The 23,685-nt window shown below is 39.2% G+C and overlaps 1 protein-coding gene across 1 annotated transcript in view; it reads left to right on the top strand.

Moving 5' to 3' along the window:
* Window positions 1-23,685, top strand: part of cd2ap (CD2-associated protein) — a 65,677-nt gene that overhangs the window by 25,531 nt on the left and 16,461 nt on the right. The window contains exons 3-12 of the mRNA XM_029425305.1: window positions 5,460-5,637; window positions 7,188-7,288; window positions 8,428-8,554; window positions 9,359-9,537; window positions 12,459-12,546; window positions 12,818-12,912; window positions 13,934-14,032; window positions 15,633-15,686; window positions 19,739-19,775; window positions 21,982-22,044. Coding sequence (XP_029281165.1) covers window positions 5,460-5,637; window positions 7,188-7,288; window positions 8,428-8,554; window positions 9,359-9,537; window positions 12,459-12,546; window positions 12,818-12,912; window positions 13,934-14,032; window positions 15,633-15,686; window positions 19,739-19,775; window positions 21,982-22,044 — 1,021 coding nt within the window. The remainder of the gene's footprint in view (window positions 1-5,459; window positions 5,638-7,187; window positions 7,289-8,427; window positions 8,555-9,358; window positions 9,538-12,458; window positions 12,547-12,817; window positions 12,913-13,933; window positions 14,033-15,632; window positions 15,687-19,738; window positions 19,776-21,981; window positions 22,045-23,685) is intronic.

Here is a 23,685-nt window from a genome sequence, read left to right as displayed (position 1 = left end):
ATATATTATATATATGTATATGTGTGAGATATATATAGATATATATGTGTATGGGTGTTATATATGTATATATGTATATATATATATATGATATATACTATCTATATATGTGGTATGGTGTATATAGTGATGTATATATATAAGGTGTATGTATTAATATATGTGTATGTTAATGTGTATATAGATATATATATATATATTGTGTGGTTTGGATATAGGATATATAGAATATAATAAAATATAATCTATATATATAATACACATATTAGATATATGTATGTGTTGTCTATATAATATATATTATATATATATATATATAGATATATATATATATTATATGTATGTATGTATGGATGGATGTATGTTATGTATATATATTAATATATATATCTTCTGATGTATGTATGTATGTATATCTATATATGTATGTATATTATTTATATATATAATATAATATGTATATGTATATGTATGTATATATGTCTGTATATATATATAGATGTATATGTATAATGTATGATATAATAATATATATATATATACTAATATCTAGTATATATATATATTATAGATGGAGTATGTATGTGGTATGGTATGGTAGGGAGGTTGGATATGGATATAGGTAGGAGGGAGGGTAGGTATGTAGGGTAGGGAGGGAGGGAGGTATGAGAGGGAGGAGAGGGAGGGTGTGGATGGGAGGTATGGATGGAGGATGGTATGAGGGAGGTATGTAGGTAGGTAGGTAGGGATGTAGGGAAGGTGCTGTATGTAGGATGGAGGTAGGTATGTAGGGATGTAGTAGGGATGGAGGATGGAGGGAGGGACGCGGAGGGAGGGAGGGAGGTAGGGAGGGAGGGAGGTAGGAGGGAGGGGGGAGGGAGGGGGGGGAGGAGGGAGGGAGGGAGGGAGTAGGGAGGGATGGGAGGGAGGGAGTGGAGGGAGGGAGGGAGGGAGGGAGGGCGGTAGAGAGGTAGAGAGGGAGGAGGGAGGAGAGGAGAGAGAGATGAGAGAGGGAGAGGGAGAGAGAGAGAGAGAGAGAGAGGAGAGAGAAGAGAGGGAGGAGAGGGCAGAGAGAGAGAGAGAGATGCGAGGGGAGAGAGGGGAGAGGGGAGAGAGAGAGAGAGAGAGAGAGAGAGGGAGAGACGGAGAGAGAGATAGAGAGAGAGAGAGAGAGAGAGGGAGAGATGGGGAGAGAGGAGAGAGAGAGAGAAGAGAGAGAGAGAGAAGAGAGATAGAGGAGAGAGAGAGAGAGGAGAGCGGGATAGGAGAGATAGAGAGAGAGAGAGAGAGAGGAGAGAGAGAGCGAGAGGGATAGAGAGGAGAGGGAGAAAGAGAGAGAGGGAGAGAGAGAGAGAGATATATAATGTATATTATATATGTATATATATAATATATGTATATATATATATATATATATATGTATGTATATATATATATATATATATATATATATATATATATATATATATATATATACACATGTATATATATACATGCACATCTTACTATTCAAAGTAGAGCTAGTGAGATTATATTATTAAATTGTTTCATTTTCAAAATGTATAAAATGTCTACCGTGTGAAAATTAAGTTATTGCAACAAAAAGGCTATTTTCAGTCAAAAAGTAACCGAACTGAAAACTAGTTACATTAGACGGTGTGAGCCAGGGCCGTCCTCTAAACTGTGATGTGACAACGTGAACTACATGTGCAACCGCCGCAGTTAAACAGATTGCTATGACCCCAGTTGTCTCCACCCGTGTCCAGGTGGTCCACACGCACACACACGCACACACACACACACGCACACACACTGATCTGTACTCTGTTTGTGTTCTTTGATATAAGCGTTTCAATGATTTGTCGTGTAATCAATTAGTCAATTGTCAGAAAAATAATCCCCAACTATTTTGACAATCGTTTAAATAAGTTTTCATAGCCATTTGTCAGAAAATACTCTTTTCAGCCTCTTTAATGTGGAGGATGTTTTGATATCATATTAAAGTGAATATATTTGGGTTTTGGACTGACAAAACAAGACATTTATAGACCAATACTTGCAGTTCTCAAACGCATATCTGGATGTTGTTACATTTCTATACAAACTGTTGAACCTGCATTTGCTCCCCTGACGTCGCTCGGTTCACAAATACATTCTTTTCAGAAGGGAATTAAGAGTAGCCAATCATGAGCGCACCACCTCGAGGGTATGATGTAATGTGTCCTGCACAGGGAGGGAAGCTGTGAATGGGGCGTTATTATGAATCGCACTGACCTGCCCTGCCTAGCATTCAAGCACGAGGATTGAGTGTGGGTTTTGACAGCTCATCATGCGTATACAATGCCGCGTAAAATTCCTTTCATTAACCAACTGAATCAGAGAAAATCATGCAGTTTTACCAGAAATATATTTGTTAACCTTATTTTAAATATTTAGATTTTTTTACATTGATATACAGCGAGTTTTGGGGAGAGAGTCATTTATATTTCAAATAAAACAGATTGATCTGGTACTTAATTCTGATTGGCTGAGCCACTTTCGAACGCGTTGTTAAATACTCTGTAAATGTACAACTGTGACCTTATTACTAAAGGATCACTGCGCCATTTAGGAACCAAAAATAAATAAACAAATGCAGTCGAAAGAACAAAGATATTCTACAGCTACATGTATGTCGGAGAAATAACGTTAAAATCCACCAGACTTTTAGCTCCATCCGAAGTGGACAAACTCTTACGTTTCTTTATTTATAGTGACCATATTACTTTCACTTCTCTGTAGTTCTAGTGTGCATAATAGTTGTCAATGTTAGATACATGTGTGGCTAACTATGTAATGTTCTTTTGCTGTGTGTTTATTTTAGGAAACCTTGCCAGGTATATGTAGTAACCGTTTTTATAAAAGTTATCCAGTTGAGGTTGTTAGTCGCAGCGATTTTACAACGGCTAAGAGCTCTGCATGCATTTATTCATTAGTTGCATTTGATAAAACGATTCTTACATAGACTTCACTTTGTGAATGCGGTTCCTGCAGGGGTCAAAGCTGTATGGACTGCTGGCTTTCATGTGTCAAAATGACACCAAAGTTGATTGCTTCGCCTTGATTGACTTTAAGTTCTTTGGCGAATCAACTATCTGACTCGGGATGTCGCGAGAACCGATGCTAACATTCTGAAAACGTGACAGAACAGGTACCGAGGCGCTCGAAACTAATGGTGTTAGGCTACTTTGTCTCAATGGGCTTTACAGACTGTACAGCATACGATACCATCTGTCCTTAGACCCTCGCACTACACAAGGAAAAACATCCTAAAGAAAACTCTGTCTTTGACCCTCACTTCTCTGTCATCTCTCTCCTGTTTTACCTATTCTGTAATCCTATGTAGTGAGATAGGTAATCTGCTAAACAGCCTGGCACAGTCACTGAGCTTGGATAGTTAATCCTCTAAAGACCTGCTGAATGTTTGAACTTTGCTCCTAAAAGCGTTGCTTAGATGTTGTCGTCTTCCTGCTTCCTTTAAATAGCCGTTGTAGCTGAACGATCAGGGGACATGAAGATGTCCGGGGGGGAGATGTTAAAGAGTTCATGGTTAGTTAGGATTAATTGACATGCATGTATCTTGTTGTTGAAGGGTCCTTGAAATGAATGTAATCAATGGAAGATTGTCATGAAGATAGAAATGTGTGTGTGGTTGTGCGTTTATAGGAGTCATGTTTATGGGGTTTTTGGATAATGTTCATCAACTGCCATAGGGGTGTGTTTTCAGGTCTGTGTCTATTTCCATGTGTGTACAGGCATCCATTGTCCATTGCTTATGCTGGTCCAAGGGTTTCTGGGTGTGTAAGATTGTATCTGACTGTGTGAATATAAGCACCGTGTTGACGGGACATTCTTAACCTTTGTAATGTCGCAAAGAATGTTATAGCGCATCACAAAAAAGTTAATATTGATGTTGTCTTATTTCTATTTGGGGGTTAACCATGCTGTGTTGTGTTGACTACAGTTCCCACTATAAACAGGAAGTATACTGTTGTCTTGGAGTCAGTGAGTTAGCTGCAGGTTTCAACTTGAGCCCCGAAGACTCAAGCAAAAGAAAAAGTACTTATGTAAAAATGTATGCCAGATAAAAGTGGAAATATCATGCACCATGAGGCTAATAACATTTTATTTACACCGTTCTGCTGCTGACTTGAAATATTAAATCATTTTCCTTTTCTCAGATTAAATATAAAATGGCCAAAATAAAGATTTGTTTTAAATGTATAATATAAATTTTAAATGAAACGTTCCTATTGCTGGCTCCTCACCTGCTCACCTTGGCTCTGTGGATGCTCTGACCGGTTAACATGGGGCTGGAATGAAAAGCAATCGGGACTCCCTAACCCTGATGAGGTCTTTGCAGGCCGTTGAGAAATTCAAGCCTCCATCACCGCAGAGGGCTGTCATCTCAGCGAGGCATCTTAGTGCGAGAGTGGAGAAAAGTAATTACCGGATAACGGAAACCTTGAAACATACCATACACAAGGACGTACTTGTCTGCCAACATATAAGCCAGTGTTTATACATGTACTATATCTGCAACAAACTAATATCGGCTGATGTACTGTACATGAGCCAATCTAGCGGTCCAGCTCTACCATATGAGTATTGAGGTTTAATAGCCCTCTCCTTCCCTTTATTTACTTCCCCCGTTAGTGATGGAAGTCTATTTTTATTAGATGAGGTCATTATAGTGATCATCGCCGACTCACTCCTGGTTATTATGAAACTGTTAAACTGCCAAGCTGATACTTGTGTCCCCATGGAGATTTAGTCCAAGTACTAAAAAAAAAACCTCACAGCTAGCATCTCCTCTTTAGTAAAGTTAGTGTTTCCTAAAAATAAATAGTTCTGTTTATTGGTGTATTTGAGAAATAATCATGATCATTTCTTTATATAGCAAGTTTGTCCTGATATTTAAAAAATAAGTTTCTATCTAAGACATAAGTTTCTGCTTTGCCTTCATTTCTCAGATGTCAATTGCAAGTCAGTTGTTGATAGTCAAACAGTCCTTGAACTTCCGTCTCCAAACGGCATCACTGTCAGACCAAACCTTTGTATGAAGTGAAATAAACCACAAATGGACCACAAATACAGTTACTGTTGTACAATAACCGTCTCAGAAAATATTACGGTATACATTATTATTATTATTATTATTATTAGTGTTATTAGTAGTAGAATTTGTATTTTTTTTAGTTACAATGACCCTTAAAGGAATGAAAACAGAATTATAATAGTTAAAATAACTAAAGCTGGGATGAACGGGTCCTCGCACTTTCACGCCCATCGGGGGTATTGGTGGAACGTCTGTCGACCCGGCCATGAACAGAGCAAAGTGTCACTATTGAAGACCGAGTGGAAAAGATGGCTTCCCACTTATTTCTGTGTGTTTGGTTTCTTTTTTTTTCTTTTTTTAGGGAATGAAGAAGGAATCCAAAGAGGTCAAGGAAACAAAGAATGAGCCTAAAGAAGAGGCCTCTCAGCCTCCAAGGAGAGAGAAGAGTGCCGGAAACGTGGCCAACCTGGTTCAGAGGATGAGCACCATCGGCATCCCAACTGGTGGCTTCCTGCCGCAGCCACCAGCAGCATCAAAGAGTAAGATGCGGTAGTTCTTGTTTTTGGGTAAAATAAAACATGTAAATATTGTCAGTGTTTGCTCGGTGTACAGGATGAGTGGGGTTTACTGCAATGGGGCGTGGTCTAACGTTATTTGCAAATATTATTTCACCTGCGCCTTCTGTGTGTGAGCTCATGTGTCCTTTCATGCATGCATGTTTGTCTGTTGCATACCAGCACCGTGTCCAGTCTTGCTCAAAGATCCTATCATGAGTGCAGTTAGTCTTCTCCAACCTAGCTACAGTTGCTGTGTTTCTACTATTACAGAATGACAGTACAGAGTTTTGGGAAAAACTTTCCTGCATTTGTGCGATACAGAGATGGATATACAGTATAATTGGACGGCTGTGGAGGTCCACCTCAAAGGTCAGCCTTCCTTAAGTAAGCCTGAGCCAGAGTTGTTGCTAACTTTGGGGCTAACCCCCTTCACTTTAATCAGCAGGTGGCAAACAAGACACATGAGTCTTATGTCTTGAGGAGGTGTAGCATTTATTCATAAACAAATAAACTGTACACACACTGCACTGCTATGTTTACAGCATGTGTAGCACCACACAGCTGCATGTCTCTGACCGAGTGACAGCTGAGGGTTAGCTCCCGCTCATCCTTTCATATCAATAATAAGACCAGTTTAGTCACAGTAGCATTTGGAAGAAGTCCATTACGAGATCTTCAAACACAGCCTAGCGCACTACTGTCACTGTAATCAGTTTATTGGAAAATAAATCAATAACCCAACGATAGTAGTTGATAACATACTCATTGTATTATATTACTATTACATCACAGGTCATTTATCAGGCGCTCTTATCCAGAGTCCTTACAGTGAACTAAGTACAGGGACAGCCCCCCTGGAGCAACTTAGGTTTAAGTGCCTTGCTCAGGGGCACAATGTGGCAGCCCTGGTATTGAACTCACAACCTTCAGGTGTTGTATTTGGATGGCGTACCACTAGACCATCACCACCGCTCTGGTTGAGGTGTGCTAAAGCTAAGAGGAGTAGAGAGAGTGGGCAGTTTGGGATGCCTGGAGGTATGGCGCTAGGAACCCAGTGATCTAGGCTATTATTATTATTATTATTATTATTATTATTATTTATTTATTTACAGGATATGATATTAGAGGGCAAACATTACAAAAATAATCAGATGTTCAGACAAATACTGTGTGTAAAATAATAAAATAATAATTCACCTATAGTCTTTTTAATCGCAGTAGTAGTAATGGTCCAAAATGGTGTAATGTAAAGTCAAAACCCTTAACATTTTCTGGAGAGGACCCCCACTTCATCAGTTGAATACATTGAAATATGTAAAGAAACTGTCACTAGATTGTTGAAAACAGACATCTGTGTCTGTCTAACACTGCCCCCTTTTCACATTCTAGAGGAGACGGAGACGTGCTCGCACACACAGCCGAGCCCTTCCCATTTGATAAAACACACAGACGGTCACTAAGCTCACATGCACATGGGAGGCCATACAACAGGTTGGTTGACTAACTGGTGTTTCCCGATGTGCCTTTCACAGAGCCTAAGAAGAGACAGTGCAAGTCTCTGTTTGACTACCAGCCACAGAACGAAGACGAGCTGGAGCTGAAAGTCGGAGACGTCATAGACATCACTGAAGAGGTACTTTCAATGCATGCTTTGACTTTAGTGAGTGACTACTTTAAGCACAGCTTCTCATACGAGTGCTTTTGTTTGGAAAGGCTGAGAAAGACGAGTGGGAATAAAAGTGTCTGAGATATCCGCATCGGCCTTTTTACTTGGTGACTTGTAGGTGTTTGGGATAAACAAGACAGTAGTCTAAAGTTTATGGTGTGTAATTTAAGAGCCGTTGTTGTAGGTGTAATATTCCAACCACTTAATGTATTTAACCAACTGATAACTAGTTATTTGTGTGTGGAGCAGACAACACTGACTGTATACCGTATGCAACAAGAAGAGCTAATAAGTTAAACGGAAATGTGTGCGTCATCGTTTTTGAACTATAAACCCATCATATGTGTCATGTTAAAGAAAATCCTAAACATGTTAATTAATACTTCTAATTGCAACCTAATACACACTATTTCACTGTTTTTATTCTGAGTTTTGTATTATTTACTTGGCAGGGTGTACATAATTGTTTTTAAATAATGTTCTCTATAGTACTGTATATGTGTAACATCAGTGGCACCAGGGGAATGTTAGTGGAACTGTTGAGCTTCCTAACACTATTTCTTTTTAAACCCCAGAAAGACGATGGACTCCTGGTTACTGTTTATTTCATTTGTTTATATCTGTTATCTATTCAGTCTCTCTTTCAAACTCTCAAAGAGAGTTGGTGATTGTTGGAACAGTGGAACAACTAAGAAAGACGCTTTTGATGAGTTTGATTTAGTTTGTATCAAGTTTGAATGAAGTGTGTTTTAGGATGCTCAGCAAAGGTAACACGACTGTTTCTCTGAATGGAGTCTGGTGGCTTTGAGGAGAGCTTATCAATTGTATGTTTTGACGTTAATCAATTATGCAAATTGTCCAAATCTGTGTTGATTTTTATGTATTATACACTCACCTCAACACTGCCCAGTGTCATGTTTCCATTACTGCCCATCGGAGCTGCAGCAGATAAACAAACACCTGCGACTACAGCAGCTGTGAAGACATGAGCCAGATGTTAGTGGGTATTTGTGGCGGTTTTGTCCAGAGTGTTGCATTTAAAATAGAAAAACAAATCCCCATTCCATGTCAGGTGGTATATATCTTGTACTGTCTTCTCTGCGCAGGTTGAAGAGGGCTGGTGGAACGGCACCGTGAACGGCAAGTCAGGACTGTTTCCCTCCAATTTTGTCAAAGAGCTGGATGCCGTGGGAGAGGACGGAGAGTCCAACGACACGGCAGCAGATGAGACTGGTGAGAAGGGAACCAGCAGGGCCTCATTAATGTGAAGCTTGCAACTTAGTTGGAAAAACATCTGAGGAGGTGCACGGGGAATGCATGTTTGCAGTGATTGATTTCCTTGTTCTATCTTAGACTCAACCGTGGCTGCCGACGTGCGTAGAGCTTTAAAATACACTTAATGTTCTGGACCACTACAAGAACGAGGCAGATGTCAACAACGATTATTTTCTCTTATTTCTCATTCAGACATTTGTTCTCTGGTCGATTCTCCAGTTGTTGGCGTTGTTCTCTTTGCATTGTGTAAGTTACGTTATTGTAAGGAAAATGAAGTGTAGAAATGGAGCCGTTGAGCCCAGCTGGAACAAGTCTCAACAAGAAGTCTGGCTGAGGGTTGAGTCTGCAGCTGGATGTTTCTAAGACTTCTGTCTGCTAGTGATATGACTGAGAGCTGCAGCTATGTGTGTGGCGTGTGTGCACATTTTAGGAGCCACAGCTTGAGGTTAGATATTAAGGGACTACGTTTAAACGCAACAATGTGAGGAAATATTATGTAGTGTCAAATATGATACCCTGGTTTCCCATCTTGGCTGGGGTATAGAGTTGTATATGAATTCACATATAATGTTACAATGTAAATCTTAGGTTATACATAAAACCCTATTGTAGCACCTTCTGCTGGCTGAAAGGGGAATACAATGTGTGTTTTCCAAGTCAAGTTCTATTGGAGAGTATTGCAGCGGGAGGCAAAGCGGTAAGATGTGTGATACTTGTGGAGAAATTCACACTCTGTCTCACCCCGTTGTGTCTCCTCCGCAGATGGAAGTGGAATGGAAAACACCGCCACCCCCACATCCCCTCAACCTGCCTCAGGGAACGGAGTTATTGCTCAGCCCAAGAAGATCAGAGGCGTTGGCTTCGGAGATATTTTCAAAGAAGGGTCAGTCAAACTAAAGGCCCGACTGCCAAGCCCCGAAACAGAGGAAAAGAAGGGGAGAGTAAGTGTGATGCAAGACACAGTACATGGAACATGAGCAATGTTGTTAAAGCTGAACTCCATAGAAGAGGATTATGATGTCCTTTTTGTATATTTAAATATGTGACATGAAATAATAATTGAATGAAAAACACAAACACGTTCATCGCTGTGGTTCGTCGTTGCATACGTTAAACATAAAACAAGCCTCCCATTTGGATATATTGACCATAAGACATTAAAGAAATAGATATTTTACTGCAGAAGAAATGACCAAATAAAAAGAAAAGGTTTTAAGTTATTCCTGTGCAAATGGTCACCGCAGACTGACCGCTGTGGCAGAAGGAAATGTATCTGAAATTTAACGACTGGGAAAAACGGGCTGAGGCGTAATCTCTCGGGCACTGCTGTATCTGACTCACACAGTGAGAGACAAAACGGTGAGTGAGAGACCAATGGTAACACCTCTTAAGGGGCCAGTACTCTGTCAGAGCTGCTTGTTGGATAGTTTAAACACCTTTCCAACTTCGCAATTTGGTGCGTTTCATCCGAGAGTTTCGCTTAATTTCCAAAACCAACGCCGGGCATTCACATCCACTTCCTCCAGTGATTGGCCAGGTGTTTAGACGTCTCTTCTTTTCATTTATTCCAACTGTTTTGGTCACTTTTCATGTGTACAGCCGATTGCAACACAGTGAATGTGTTCCAGGAGAGACTGTCTGAAAATGTCCCTATATTTAAGAGCTATCATGTCTCCCGCGGTGTCGGATATAAACACTTCTGCGTTCCAAGGTGGTGAGAAAACTAGATTCTTTCATCTTAACCCGACACCTACTAGTTGACACAATAAAAGCACCTCCGTCATACGAGTAAAGAATATTTTTCAGCAAATGTAAACATACATTATGAAGTTACTTTACAGTAGCTCTCTGGTCAGCGCCACAACACGATCAGCAACAGAACCGCCTTATTGATATTCTTCTGACTTCCTTTCTGTTTCCTTCTGTGGTCTCCTGCCTTCTGATGACTCAGCAGATCCAGTCCAGTCCAGTGTGATGGAGCAGCCAATCACATGCTTTTTAAGAAGTCCCGTTATATTATTGTTTACCTGTTTACTGAAACAATCTAGTCAAAGGCATTCATAACATTGCTTTTTCATTTTCATTCAATCGGGGATCTTTTTGTTGAGCTGATGAAATCAGACTGTTTAATATTCCCTCTCAGCTTTTCTCTTGCAAGCGAAATAGATCTTATTTACATCTATATCCTTAATAATTGAAATGCCTACAAAATGTTGAGCTCCTCACAGTTATTTACGGCAGGCTAAGTAAACATCTCTATTAGTCTCCGTGACATCTCCTAAATACTGCTACATGACGTGTGTGTTATTTATAAAGTGTATTTCTGTGTTGCTTTGGAGGAAGTGTCCCGGCTCAGCCTGGCACCGACTTACCTCCTTTTTTTGCCCTTTTATTTAAAGTGGTGTGTTGTTTACGGCCTGCGCTGAAGGAACATACTCAGATTCATGTGATGTTTCTCTTTGTTGTGAATACACATTCAAACAGGATTTTCAAATCGGTTTTAAAAACTGACACACGATCGATTTTACATTTTGTCCTCAAAACATATATTTTTTTATTATATATTTTTTTCGGTTTTCATTTATTTATTTACTATTTTGAAAATAAAATAGAAATAGGTGAGGGCAGTTTATTTCCACACTGACATACAGGTGTAGCTCAGTGCTTAGTTTGGCACGTTACTCTGTTCTGAAACTCTCCCCTCTTCTTCTCTCTCCTCTTCACAACAGCCCTCACACTCTCTTTCACCACTAACACGGCTTCCTTCACTCTCCTCCACTCCTCACATTCGCATGCTCTCACACTGTCCTCTTCACAGCCAGTGATCTCTCCATTTGGTCTTGACCAGCACACATAATCCCCTCTGCCTGCATTAGTATCAAGGACATAAAGCATCCTGCTTGTTACTTTGTACATTTGTGACTTTTTCTTCTCTTTTTCTGATTTTCTGTAAACAGTTGATCCGTTCTGTTATACACCTGTCTGGTACTTTCTACAGGTTAATGCTGTGTATTCACATCTGTTGGTATCACAGCAAAGTATTTATTTATTTCTATGTAGTCTTTTTATTGCCTGTGACTCACTAACCCTTACTTAGAAGCTGAAACATCAGACATTCCTAGTAAAGCAGAACATTTACAAGCCTTCTGTGGTTCAATGACTGCGTTTACATGCAAAACACATTCTGTTTTTTGCCATTACTCTATATACAATATTCCTACTAAGCTATTTACATGGCTAAGGAAATGAATATTCCTCTAACATTCCAGATAGCATGCAGGCGTGCACACTCCGATCAATATGCTTCTTTGCATTGGTATATATACCGGGGGAGGACTTGTTCGACCGTGTGGGGAAAAGCAACTTCCCCTCTTTCTTTCCTTCAACCGCCTTGTTGAAAAGGTTGAGAGGCCGCGTGTCACAAACTGCGCTTAAAAACCTCAATTGAGACGAATATTCTGAATGTGTTGCAGACACGTCCAAGGAAAGCTCCTAAAACCCAAATAATATCAACATATGACACGTCTTAATCAGAAAATGCCTCATTCTGAGTATTCAAACAGAACATGACCAATATCAAATTTTGAATATTGTCATAAACTGAATAATAGTGTTAGTGAGCATGTAAAAGTAGTTGCTGTTTACTTACTTATTCTCTCTTTCCATATCTTCTACAATTCTTAACCGCTAACCCCAAACTGAAGAGCATCATTCATACACATTTACACTTAACAACACGGTCTTACTCTCCTCATTGGGCTCAGACACAAACTGTCTTATAGACAGGACTCCTCCACATGATGCCACATATCCACTCATGTGCGATAAATCATTTCCATCTGTATGGTTTGCTTCATTTTAGCCAATCCCATCATTACCATCTGCTGCAAAGCCCGCCCATCCCAACATGACAGACTTGCAGAGAGGAGACGGAGACGGCAAATCCAAAGGTAAAACACTGTGAAAGTACTGAAAAGAACACTTTTACATTTAAAAAGTCTATTTACTGTCACCCATTGCTTGTCAGTGTGAGTGGAAAACAGTTTTTTCTTTATGTCCTGTTTACTTCAAAAGTTGGCGTGCTAGCCTTGATAGCATCATTTGCGTCTGTCATTAGTTACAGCCTCACTGTGTGTTTTGGATATGATGAAACATCACTTGCAAATACTGAACGACGTCTTCCTGTGAACCCTTAAGACCCCATCATTTCTGTTTCCTCAGCGAAAGAGTACTGTAAGGTCACCTTTGGTTTCGAGGCTACAAATGAGGATGAGCTGACCATTAAAGAGGGCGAAACTATCCACATCCTGAGCAAGGTAAGGTTTCACCGTGTCGTACATTAAAGCTGTGGGATTCAAATGATGCAACCAAACAGCCGGGCTTATTTGGAAACAGTACAAAAGTGAGCAGTTTTATCTGAGCTAACCTTCTACACTGGCTGTTTTATTGCTCGTAACTGCAGAACTGACTTTATAGTTACAGCCCAGCAAACATTGACCTGTCACTGAGTCTTTGATCTTGAATTCCCATTTCAGCATTTTCAACCAAAGATGATTTGGTGCTCTTCTTTACTTGGAAGACATCAAACGTTTCCCCTAAGTTTTATAAATGGAGACCATGCAGTTGCAGAATTCTGCTTTGCTTCACAACTATATTACAATATATATGGGTAAAGGTGGGGCTTAAATGTTCCCAGCATACCTAGAGGTTAGAGAATCTATTGTGTATCAGAGGTCCGAGGTGACATTTGAGAACAGATGTACAGCTCCCTTGTTAGAGACATTAACTCAAGATATACACACTGATCATAAATGGGATTATTCTAAAACAATAACACATTCTGAAACCAGTGTTGCAACTCATTCATCACATGGCACGTCTTCTGTCTTCGTCTGTTTTTAAATGTTTTAATCTATTATCTGGCAGCCAGACTCTGTTGTCTCAGCTGCCTCTGACATGTTGTGGAGGTATGATATCTGTGACTTGTGGGTTGTTAGGAGAATGGTGACACATTTCTATGACTCCTTCTGTTCCCCGACCAGGACTATATTACAGAGCTACCGCCATCTAGTGGAGACTGTGGAGAAGTCCTCGTAAAATGATCTGAAGTGTTGCTTTTGTTGTTTTGTTTCTACTTTCCTGTGGAGCCCTAATGAGCCCCCCTTCTTTTGTATTATTATTCTAGAAACATGTTTACACCTTCCTCCACACTACAGTAAAGTGTTTTTAACATTAGACAGTGCTTTTGTGAAGTTTTATAGACTTTTCTTCTGAATCTAAAAAGATCACATATTGCTTACTTAAGTTTGAGTCTTTCCTTTCTTCGATCTCTAACAGGACACAGGAGAGCCCGGATGGTGGCGAGGGGAGATCGGGGGCAGAGACGGCGTCTTCCCTGACAACTTTGTAGTCATAGTGTCTGAAGCAGTGAAAGAGGTGAGATCAGACAATTGATACAATGACTGATTTTGATAACTGATTCATAATTTAGGTCTTTTTGTTTTTTAAATGGCGAGACTACCAAACAAGTCCTACCGTTAAAGCTTTTCAATTCTGAGATTTTCTTTTTTTCTTTTGTTTTGTGAATATATTTGGACTGTTTGTTGTACAAAACAAGCAATTTAATGACATTTTCTCACATTTCACATATTATATGATGATTATGACACTAATCGTACACTGCGGACCTAAACGAACCGAATTCATCTTATTTGTAAATGGGATTAATTAGTCCCTCTGCAAATGAGGAAGTGTGACATTGGAAGGTTGTTTTCACATTAACCTGCTTTGTTGTTAAACCATATCGGACAAATTATTATCCAAAATAGAGCATTTATACGTTTTAAAACGTGTGTGGAGGAGAGCTCTAAATATTCAGTGCATCTGGAAATGTGATATGAAAAGCCTGTAAACAAAAGGGGGAATTAGAGTGAGCATTCTTACATAGTAGTTATGGTAGGCTTAATGTTTCCTCTGATAAGTGAGTAAACTAGTCACACAGAAATATGAAATCTCAACATTATTTTACTTTTTAAATAATAAATAAGCCCTATAAAAGGTTTTCATTTGAAGTGAAAAATATATTTACAGCCTGGAAATGTTTGATCTTAATGTCCTTTCAGCAACATAACTTAGCAGATAGGAATGATACTGAGCAACACAGGTAAAATGATGTGGAGCCCAATGTGACTAAAATATGCTGCGATCCTAGAAAGTCCTAATTTTAAATTTGCAAATCCATCCGACTTGATGAAGGAGCAGTTGTCTGACGTCACACAACAATGACACGCGTTGTAAAGTATATTGTCTGTATCTAATTAAAATAATACATACAATCTGTTCTGCATGTTTATTGAAGTCAGAAAATGACGCCAATGTTATTAGGTAGCTTTAAAACAATCTGTTGGTTATCTTATCTGCCCAAAAGTTAGTTTATATATGTGAAGATGCTGCACTGCACATGCGTCATGCAAGAGACATCGGTTTGTGGCGGTCAGCCATGTTTTTTACTTGTGTTTGGGCTTGTGCACCTGGAACACTCAGAGCTCAGACGTTGGACATTTTAACTGGGAAATTCCGACTTTGAACGGAGCGCAGCATTAATCCAGTCCTAAAACTGCTCATTGCATCTCAAGTCTGACATATGGCGTACTATACCTTTTACATGGTGTAATTAATATTATGGAGCAGTAAGCACAGCTTATGTTTTCCACATCACAAATGCATAAATCCTGTTTGATTTCTTACAAAGGCTTTTCCACTTGGGTAATACAGCTCTCCATAATCAGCCAGATGCCTTTTTAGCTAATTGCTAATAATCTCTTCCAGGCATCTTTAATAATCAGTGAATCAGCTTTTGAAAAGGGGCTTCAGCTCATGTTAGTGTGTTTGAGTGGAGTCTGGGAGTATGTTCTGGATGAGTCTAAGGTTTGTGCAAAGGACAACGGAGCCCTTTGAGGTGTCATCACAGAAAGTCATTTGTGGTTTTCCACAGATATCAATAAGTATATTCTGTGTCCTTGTGTTCATATTTTAGACTCCTTCGTCAAGAGGGTCACTGAGATCATCTCCGAAACAGGATTCAGAAGAGGTAAGCTGTCGGTGCCTCTGATGAAAGAATTATTATACACTGATGGGTTGTTAGTTCTCTCTTTGCTCGGGAGCACATTTTGAACACACTTTCACAGAGTGCCATGAAACACTTGAGTGTATAATCAGTGTAGTTCCCCCTTTAACGGGATAGTTTGGATGTTTTTGAAGTGGGTTTTGTATGAGGTACTTATCCATGCTCAGTGTATTGGAACAGCCCCACTTTGAAGAAGTAGACGGGAGTATTTAAAAGTGAAACGTATTTTAGCCACCAAAAAAAAGAAGACAGAAAGACCCACCAAAACAATCAATATCAGTTTAAGCCTGACGTCAAACTGAAGCCGTTATCTACGCTCTCTTCAAAGCCACCAGACTCCTGGTGGCAAAAACATAAGACTTCTGTGTTTTTAAAGGGTTAGTTCGGATTCATCAGGTCGAACAATAACCCAGACTAACCGATCCAGGCAGCGGTACACCAGCAACACCTGTGATTCCCAAGGTAAAATGACTTTGAATAGAGCATATATGACTGCTTCAAAGGGCTGTCTGGAGGCAGGGCAAAGCAGTGAAAATATTCTATATAAAGCGTACACTTAAGATAATATTGTTTTTAGATGTCTAACATATGTTTTGCTGCTGCCTCATGCATCCCCAATTCAGAAAATCCAAACGATCCCTATAAGGCAGGGGTGGGCAATTAATTTAACTTAAAGCGGCCACATGAGAAGCCCGAGCTGTGTTGGAGGGCCGAATCAACAATTAATTTACTTACTTACTTAATTCTGCTCAATATTAATTTTCTCCCATTGTAAAAAGCAGTACATTATATATTTTGATTAGCTGCTACTGGTAATCAAAATAATAAGGATATTCTCTTCCAATAAATATATGAAATTGTGGAGCGGGTCAAATAGGAAAATACTCCTAGAGAAGTAATAAACAGTAAAAACAATCATTACATCAGTAGTTTTATTTTTAACATGTTAATCTTCACAGACCAATACTGAAAAGGTGTTTTACAGTATGTAAAGATAAGCAATTAATCAACTTTATACAAAAAGCAATAAGTGCTTTTGATGTATTTCAGTTCACTTCACTTGTTCAGTGAGAAAAGTCCAGTCTGTCTTGGGCTTGAACAAGTGCACTGAGATCTGGTTGAATGTCTGAGGTGGATATGTGTAGGACAGCTGATCATCAGTGATAGAGGATCTGTATCTGGATTTGTTGAACTTCATCACTGAGAATGTCTGTTCACATATGTAGGTAGATCCAAAGAGGACCAGAATCTTCTGAGCATGTCTCCTCATGTGTGGAAAGTTCTCCTCTTTCAGGGAAGAGTAAAACTCAGGCAGTGAGACTGACCTAAAGTGCTCTGACAGAAGTGTGTCAGACTGCAGGTCAATGAGATGAACATCACTGGGTGCATCGTCCACATTGCATGTAAATGGGGGAAAAATCATGTGCATTTCATTCTCAACTGTTTAAAAGTCTTGAAATCGCCTCCAAAACTCACCATGCAGTGCTTCTAACATGGATGAGTTCCTGTGGAGGTGATCAGCTGATGGTGTAGGCTTCCTTAGTGTTGGCAAGTGGGTGAGAATGTTATCCTCCATTTGGCTTGAGAAGCTGTAACTTTCTCATGAAAGCCTTCACTGCGCTGTACATCTCATGCACAAAAAGGCCCTTGCATTGCAGTTTGACATTTAGTTCATTCATTAGTCACATCTACAGCAAAACCAAGGTCTGCCATCCAGTCTGCATCTGAAAGCTGTGGGACATCTTTTCCTTTCTTCACACAGAAGTCTTGACTCTCTTCTCTCAGGTCCCACTCTTTGTCACGATGTTCAGTCTCATTTTCCTCCAAAAGGTGCAACAAACTGTCTGTGATTGTAATGCTCTTGCCCTGATGAAGTTAACTTTAAGTTTAAGTTTTTAAGTTTTAGAACTGACTTACACAACACTTCCTGATGTATAATACAATGCAAAAATACCCATTTCTGTCACTTTATACTGCATTCTCTTCAAAAGTTCAACATTTCCCCCCGTCAGATTTGGACAACCATCCGTTGTCACGCCTGCCAGCTTGTCCCATTTCAGTCCCAACTTGACCACACATGTATTTACCTCCGTGAACACATCACTCCCTGTTGTTGTCCCTTTCATTGACTGCATGGCTTCTCAAATGCCTCCTTTTTCTCCGGGCATGAGTTCTGCAGAATCCACCAAACACTCCTTGATAAACTTTTTCTAGCGATTTTGTGGGATAAGACATAACTTGTCTTGACAGCTGCATCTCTGGATGTGCAATGTTTTGTAAAAAGTCCTTGTTGGTTTTGCAGTTTAGCTAGCAAAGCACCCGACTCCTTTTCCCGCTCTTCATCAGACAAGTTCTTGAACGGCGACTCAAATTGTAATCCATGAACACAGCGACCTGCGCACCACAAACTAAGCACACGGCTTTACCTTTCACTTCTGTAAATACATACTTAGCAGTCCATGTCTTCTTGAAAACGCGGCATTCCGTATCAATCTTTCTTATTTTGGCATGAGCGGACATTTTGAGGGCTAGCCGGCCAGCATTACTTGTAGCTGTTCACGCGCGCGGCACGCGTACCTAGATAAAGAAAAACGGCACCCTTTTCAAAATAATAGCAACACAGTTAGAAAGTTGTTTACACCATGCACACAATACAATGGTGTTGCTTTTATTTTGAAAAGGGTGCTGTTAAAAAAATATATATACTTTTTCATATGTTATAATTTACGATTGTCGTCACGCGGCCCGGCCAGGGTCTTTAGGTAGGTCTTTCTTTAGGTAAGTCTTTCTTTAGGTAGGTCTTTCTTTAGGTAGGTCTTTCTTTAGGTAGGTCTTTCTTTAGGTAAGTCTTTCTTTAGGTAGGTCTTTCTTTAGGTAGGTCTTTCTTTAGGTTGGTCTTTCTTTCTTTAGGTTGGTCTTTCTTTAGGTAGGTCTTTCTTTAGGTTGGTATTTCTTTAGGTAGGTCTTTCTTTCTTTAGGTTGGTATTTCTTTAGGTAGGTCTTTCTTTTAGGTAGGTCTTTCTTTAGGTAGGTCTTTCTTTAGGTAGGTATTTCTTTTAGGTAGGTCTTTCTTTAGGTAGGTCTTTCTTTAGGTTGGTCTTTCTTTAGGTTAGTCTTTCTTTAGGTAGGTCTTTCTTTTAGGTAGGTCTTTCTTTAGGTAGGTCTTTCTTTAGGTAGGTCTTTCTTTAGGTAGGTCTTTCTTTAGGTTAGGTTAGTCTTTCTTTAGGTTAGTCTTTCTTTAGGTAGGTCTTTCTTTAGGTAGGTCTTTCTTTAGGTAGGTATTTCTTTAGGTTGGTCTTTCTTGAAGTTGGTCTTTCTTGAAGTTGGTCTTTCTTGAAGTTGGTCTTTCTTGAAGTTGGTCTTTCTTTACGTAGAGCCAAGAAGGTTCACAAACGAGAAAGACCTCAAAGCAAAAGCAGCTGACTTACTGGAAGAGTCTCAACTATCTTCAAGTTACAGTCTGCTCTATGAGTTTGTACACTCTTTCCTTTCTGTTGCTGTTTCTATGTTGTCTGACCGGTGAAATCTGTCTTTACAAATGATCTAAGTGATAAATGCGTTCATTGTAATTATGAAATTGTCAATTATGTCAAATAGCAAATTAGTCTCAGTAGTAAGGAAGGAGGGAAGGTTAGTGCAGAAACTTGTTAATGTACAGGCTGGTCAGCATGGCTGAAGTCAATATTACAAAGTCTTAAGTGTGTTTGTTTTTGTATTAATGTGTGTTACATGATATGGCATTTTCATAGTACATAGTGTTAGATTATTTACATTCGGGATCTTCATAAAATTGGTACATTTTTGCCCAGCCTTTTTATATGAAATTACTGCATATTCCCCAACAATAAAAGGTTTTAATTTCCAGGCTGTAATCTTGGATATTATTAGATGTGTCCTTGTTCAGACCAAAGCTGATTTTTTTTCCCTTTCTCCTTGGCTTCAGATTGTTGTATTTAAGATAATGGATGTCACTCACTCTGACCTATTTTTCCTCTCCCTCCCTCTCTTCCTGCCAGAAGCCGAAAAAGCCTCCTCCACCATCAAAAAGCATAGGTAAGTAACAGTTTACAGCCTGCACCTCATTAAATGCTTTCAGCTCAGTGGTATGGTTGGAAAGACTTTTTACCTTCTACTGCTACAGAACATGCAGAGATCTGTCATTGTGTTTCCTAATTACTTGTTGTTTGCAGTCACAGCACATTTCATGGTAACATGTTCTCTCATCTAAAATAAATGTGTTTTAACTTGACTTTTAGCATCATATGTTGATTCAGTAAATTATCTAGACAGTTATCTAGTGGTTTTCTGTCTATAGACTTGTTTACAAATGTCACCGTTTAGATTAAGATGGGCTAATACCAGAGTTTGTGTGATCTATTGTGGGATAGTTTTTGGAATGTCACAACAGAGACAGCTAGTAGAACTGAGCAGGACTATATACATGAGGATATGACTCCGACTGAGAGAGGCCGAGGAGAGTTTAAAACCAAAATGCTGTCACATTGTGAAGGTTGATCGCACCAGATCCTGACAGCCTTTATGATGGTTTGGAATATTTCAAATATTATGTTAAAAGGAGGAAAAGGATTGTTGTTGCATGCAAAGGTTGTGACAGTTTAAAAATAAATCATACTAATGAGGGCTTCATAGAATACCATTTAATACACTTTTTATGATCATACAAGTCAAATGATGATGAGAAACCAATAGGGATCTAGAACAGGTTTTCAATGTTTTTCAGGCCAAGGACCCCCAAACTGGTGTAGCGTGCTGCAGGGACCCCCTATTGTATATATCTTATAGAAGAGGCTTGAAGAGGTCCGTGCGACGGGGTGGGCGTTTTAAAAACGTTTTAGTTTCACCCCTCTCCTTTCCTTCACTCTGTCTCTGACTGTAGATGTGTGTCGCCGCCCTTCGCGAATTACAGCGGAGGAGGGAATGTGAATTTTTTTTAATTGCTTTATCTACAAAACCCCCCCCCCCCCGCGCACTGTTAAAAAAAAAAAGATATATATATATATTCCCCCAACGGAACCCTGCGCCCCCTGAACGTTTTTTGTTTTTTTCTTGCCTGGTGCTAGGTTACTTAGGTTTTATGTTGTAGTGATAAACACTCATTTTAAAGATGAACACTAATAGGTAAGCAGCATACAAAAGGATTCAAAATCATAGTAAATCAATCTATCTAAAGCACCTTTCTCTCTGGGCCACAGACTAAAATGGGGCCATGTAATATTTGCTAACTGTCCATAGAAAACGATAAGACCTGATGGAAAAACAAATTAGCAAAAAGTATATCACTTTATACGTTATTTTTTTATTTGGGATAGGTCATTAGTGCTAGAGGTGTGCCAGTATACTGGTTTTATAATAATAATAATAATAATAATAATAATAATAATAATAATAATAATAATAATAATAAAATAATAATTACTTAAGCTTAACCACAAAGTATTTTCCAGATTAAACCATTTACAAATAAATAAATCCTAAACCCATGTATGACGTACAACATTTAGGTCCATGGGAGCATTAAGTCCAGCAGCACTGAGCCCATACACACACATACACACACACACATGTGTGTATACAGAGTTAGTCAAATATTCGTCACATGGTTTTCTGTTTCCTCATTGTTCTATCTTTCCTTTATTTTGGAAAAGTGTCCCTCCTGGCACAAGTCACCACATAAATACAACTCACACAAAGGACTAAGTAGTTCAACTCAATACATGGAAAGTTTCCAAGGAAACCCCTGTTCGACAATGACATGCTAGTTTCTCTTCATGTGTTTCTAGTTTTCCTTTCACCAAACCTGAAGGTCAGATGCAGCCCGGTCTCATGACGGTGCACAGTTAATGTTGAAGCAGCAGTGCTTCATATCAGCACCAAGATCTACAGTTTGCAAAATGCACAGTTGCATCATTGTCTTCCTGTCTGCTCAGGAAGTAACAGTATGCATCCAAAACCTTCTACCCCTGCACTGTGTAGCAGTGTGGTGTGTGTAAGTCTGTTTCTGAGACACCAGTGGATATGTGTCTGTTCACGACTTCCTGTCTGTGTTGAGATTCTTTTTAATAACTATATGTCTCACACAAAGAACCACAAATGAGTGTGTGCAGCTATACATACACAGTATAGTTTGTGCCAGATCGGGATAAATAGTGAATTACTATTTACTACTTGTGTGAGTGTGTTCCTTCTCCTTCTCTGTTGAATCTTGAATCAGTTGGGTCAACAATGTCTCGTTTTTCAGCTCTCAAGCCGGAGGTTCCGAGTGCCGACAAGAAGCCTCATCCCATCAGGACAGAGGACAGAGGTAGGACTCTCCATCTTTACCCTGCGCGTCACACTTTATCGTCTCAGTCCTCACAACGTTCACACATCAGAAGCTATCTTTACATACAACTTTGGGACACTCTGTTCCTCAGGCACTGTGAGCAGTGTCACCACTAACTCCACTATTGACCTGCGGAGGCAGAAGACAGAGACCATTTTCCAGGAGCAATTCTGTTTCCTTTTTTAGTCATCTGTGCCTTCCTCCCTTTGTGACTTCAGTGGTGGAAGAATTATCAAAAGTAAAAGTAGTTGTTCTGTAGAAATATGTCCCCTGTGACAGATGCATTTCTTTCTTTTCTTTTTTACATTATTCCATTGTCAATATTAATGTATCAAATGTGTAAGCAGAATTCTATTGCTGTAGCTGGTTGAGGTGGATCTAGCTTTAACTATTGTTTATACAGTGAGGTAGTTTAGTTTCCAGCCGAGGGGTCGGGCCCCTCGAAAGGGTCACAAGATAAATCTCAGGGGTCGTCAAAAAACTTCTGCTGCACACATTTGTTCTCGATTATTGGATTTTACTTAAGAGGTTACCAACCACTGAATTAATCTTTAACAATGTATTGTATTTTTTGTGTGTTTTTAATAGGGCTTTCGATCGATTAAAATATGAAATTACATGATTGTCAATGGTAATTGAAATTTTGTATCTATTGAAAACATACCCTTTTTAAAGGAAGATTTTAAAAGTATTATACTCTTATCAACATGGAAGTGGACAAATATCCGTGCTTTATGCAAATGTGTATATATTTATTGTTAGAATTCAATTAACAACACAGAACAATGACAAATATTGTTCACAAACTCCGATACAGCTTTTAGGGATCGCACAATACCAGAAATGTAGTCGATGGCAATACCACTGAAATTTCACAATTGTTGATAGCCAATATTTGCTTCGCTAAAAAGAATTCTTGTAGTTTTAATTATGTATTACAAGCTTCTTCGAATTAGTGTTAGAAAGGTACACAGATCCTAATTCCCTCTCTAATATCTATTTTATATTGCTGTAACAACTGTATTTATTCAAGTTTCTTGCCAAAAACTAAATTTGACAAGATTATATTTGAACACATCATGATACTGTTATAACTTATCTCAATTGAACATCTTCCCAAGCAGGACTGTGTTGCCCACCGGCTGCTAACACTAACAGCTAACGCTAACTAGCTCTCCTTCTGCAGATTTCAACACAGAGTTGTTGTGTTCACAATGTAGCAAAATGACATCATCACACAGCCTGCTTTAAGGCCTTAAAACATCTTCTGTAACTCATGCTGCTCTGCACTTTATCCAATCCCTACACTTCCTTCTCAGATGTTGAATGGATCTTTGTCATAGGCCATACATGCTCCAGAAATTAAGTTAAATACAATACAAATACAAATGTAGCAAAGTTCATGGGAGCTACCAGCTGCTGCGTCGACATGCGCTGCCGACACTACAGCAGTTTAAGTTTGAACAGTCAGACTTTTAAAATTCTGCCAGATGTAGGGAGGAAATGTCATTTTAGTAAACTGAATCTGTAATTAATACATAAAAATTTAAATGAATAGATGTCCCTATTTAAACAAAATGTTTACATTACCAGAACTGGCACAAAATATAAACAAACATT

Source organism: Cottoperca gobio, chromosome 24, assembly GCF_900634415.1.
Source record: "Cottoperca gobio chromosome 24, fCotGob3.1, whole genome shotgun sequence".
Lineage (NCBI taxonomy): Eukaryota > Metazoa > Chordata > Actinopteri > Perciformes > Bovichtidae > Cottoperca > Cottoperca gobio.
This window is presented reverse-complemented; position numbering and strand designations above follow the sequence as displayed.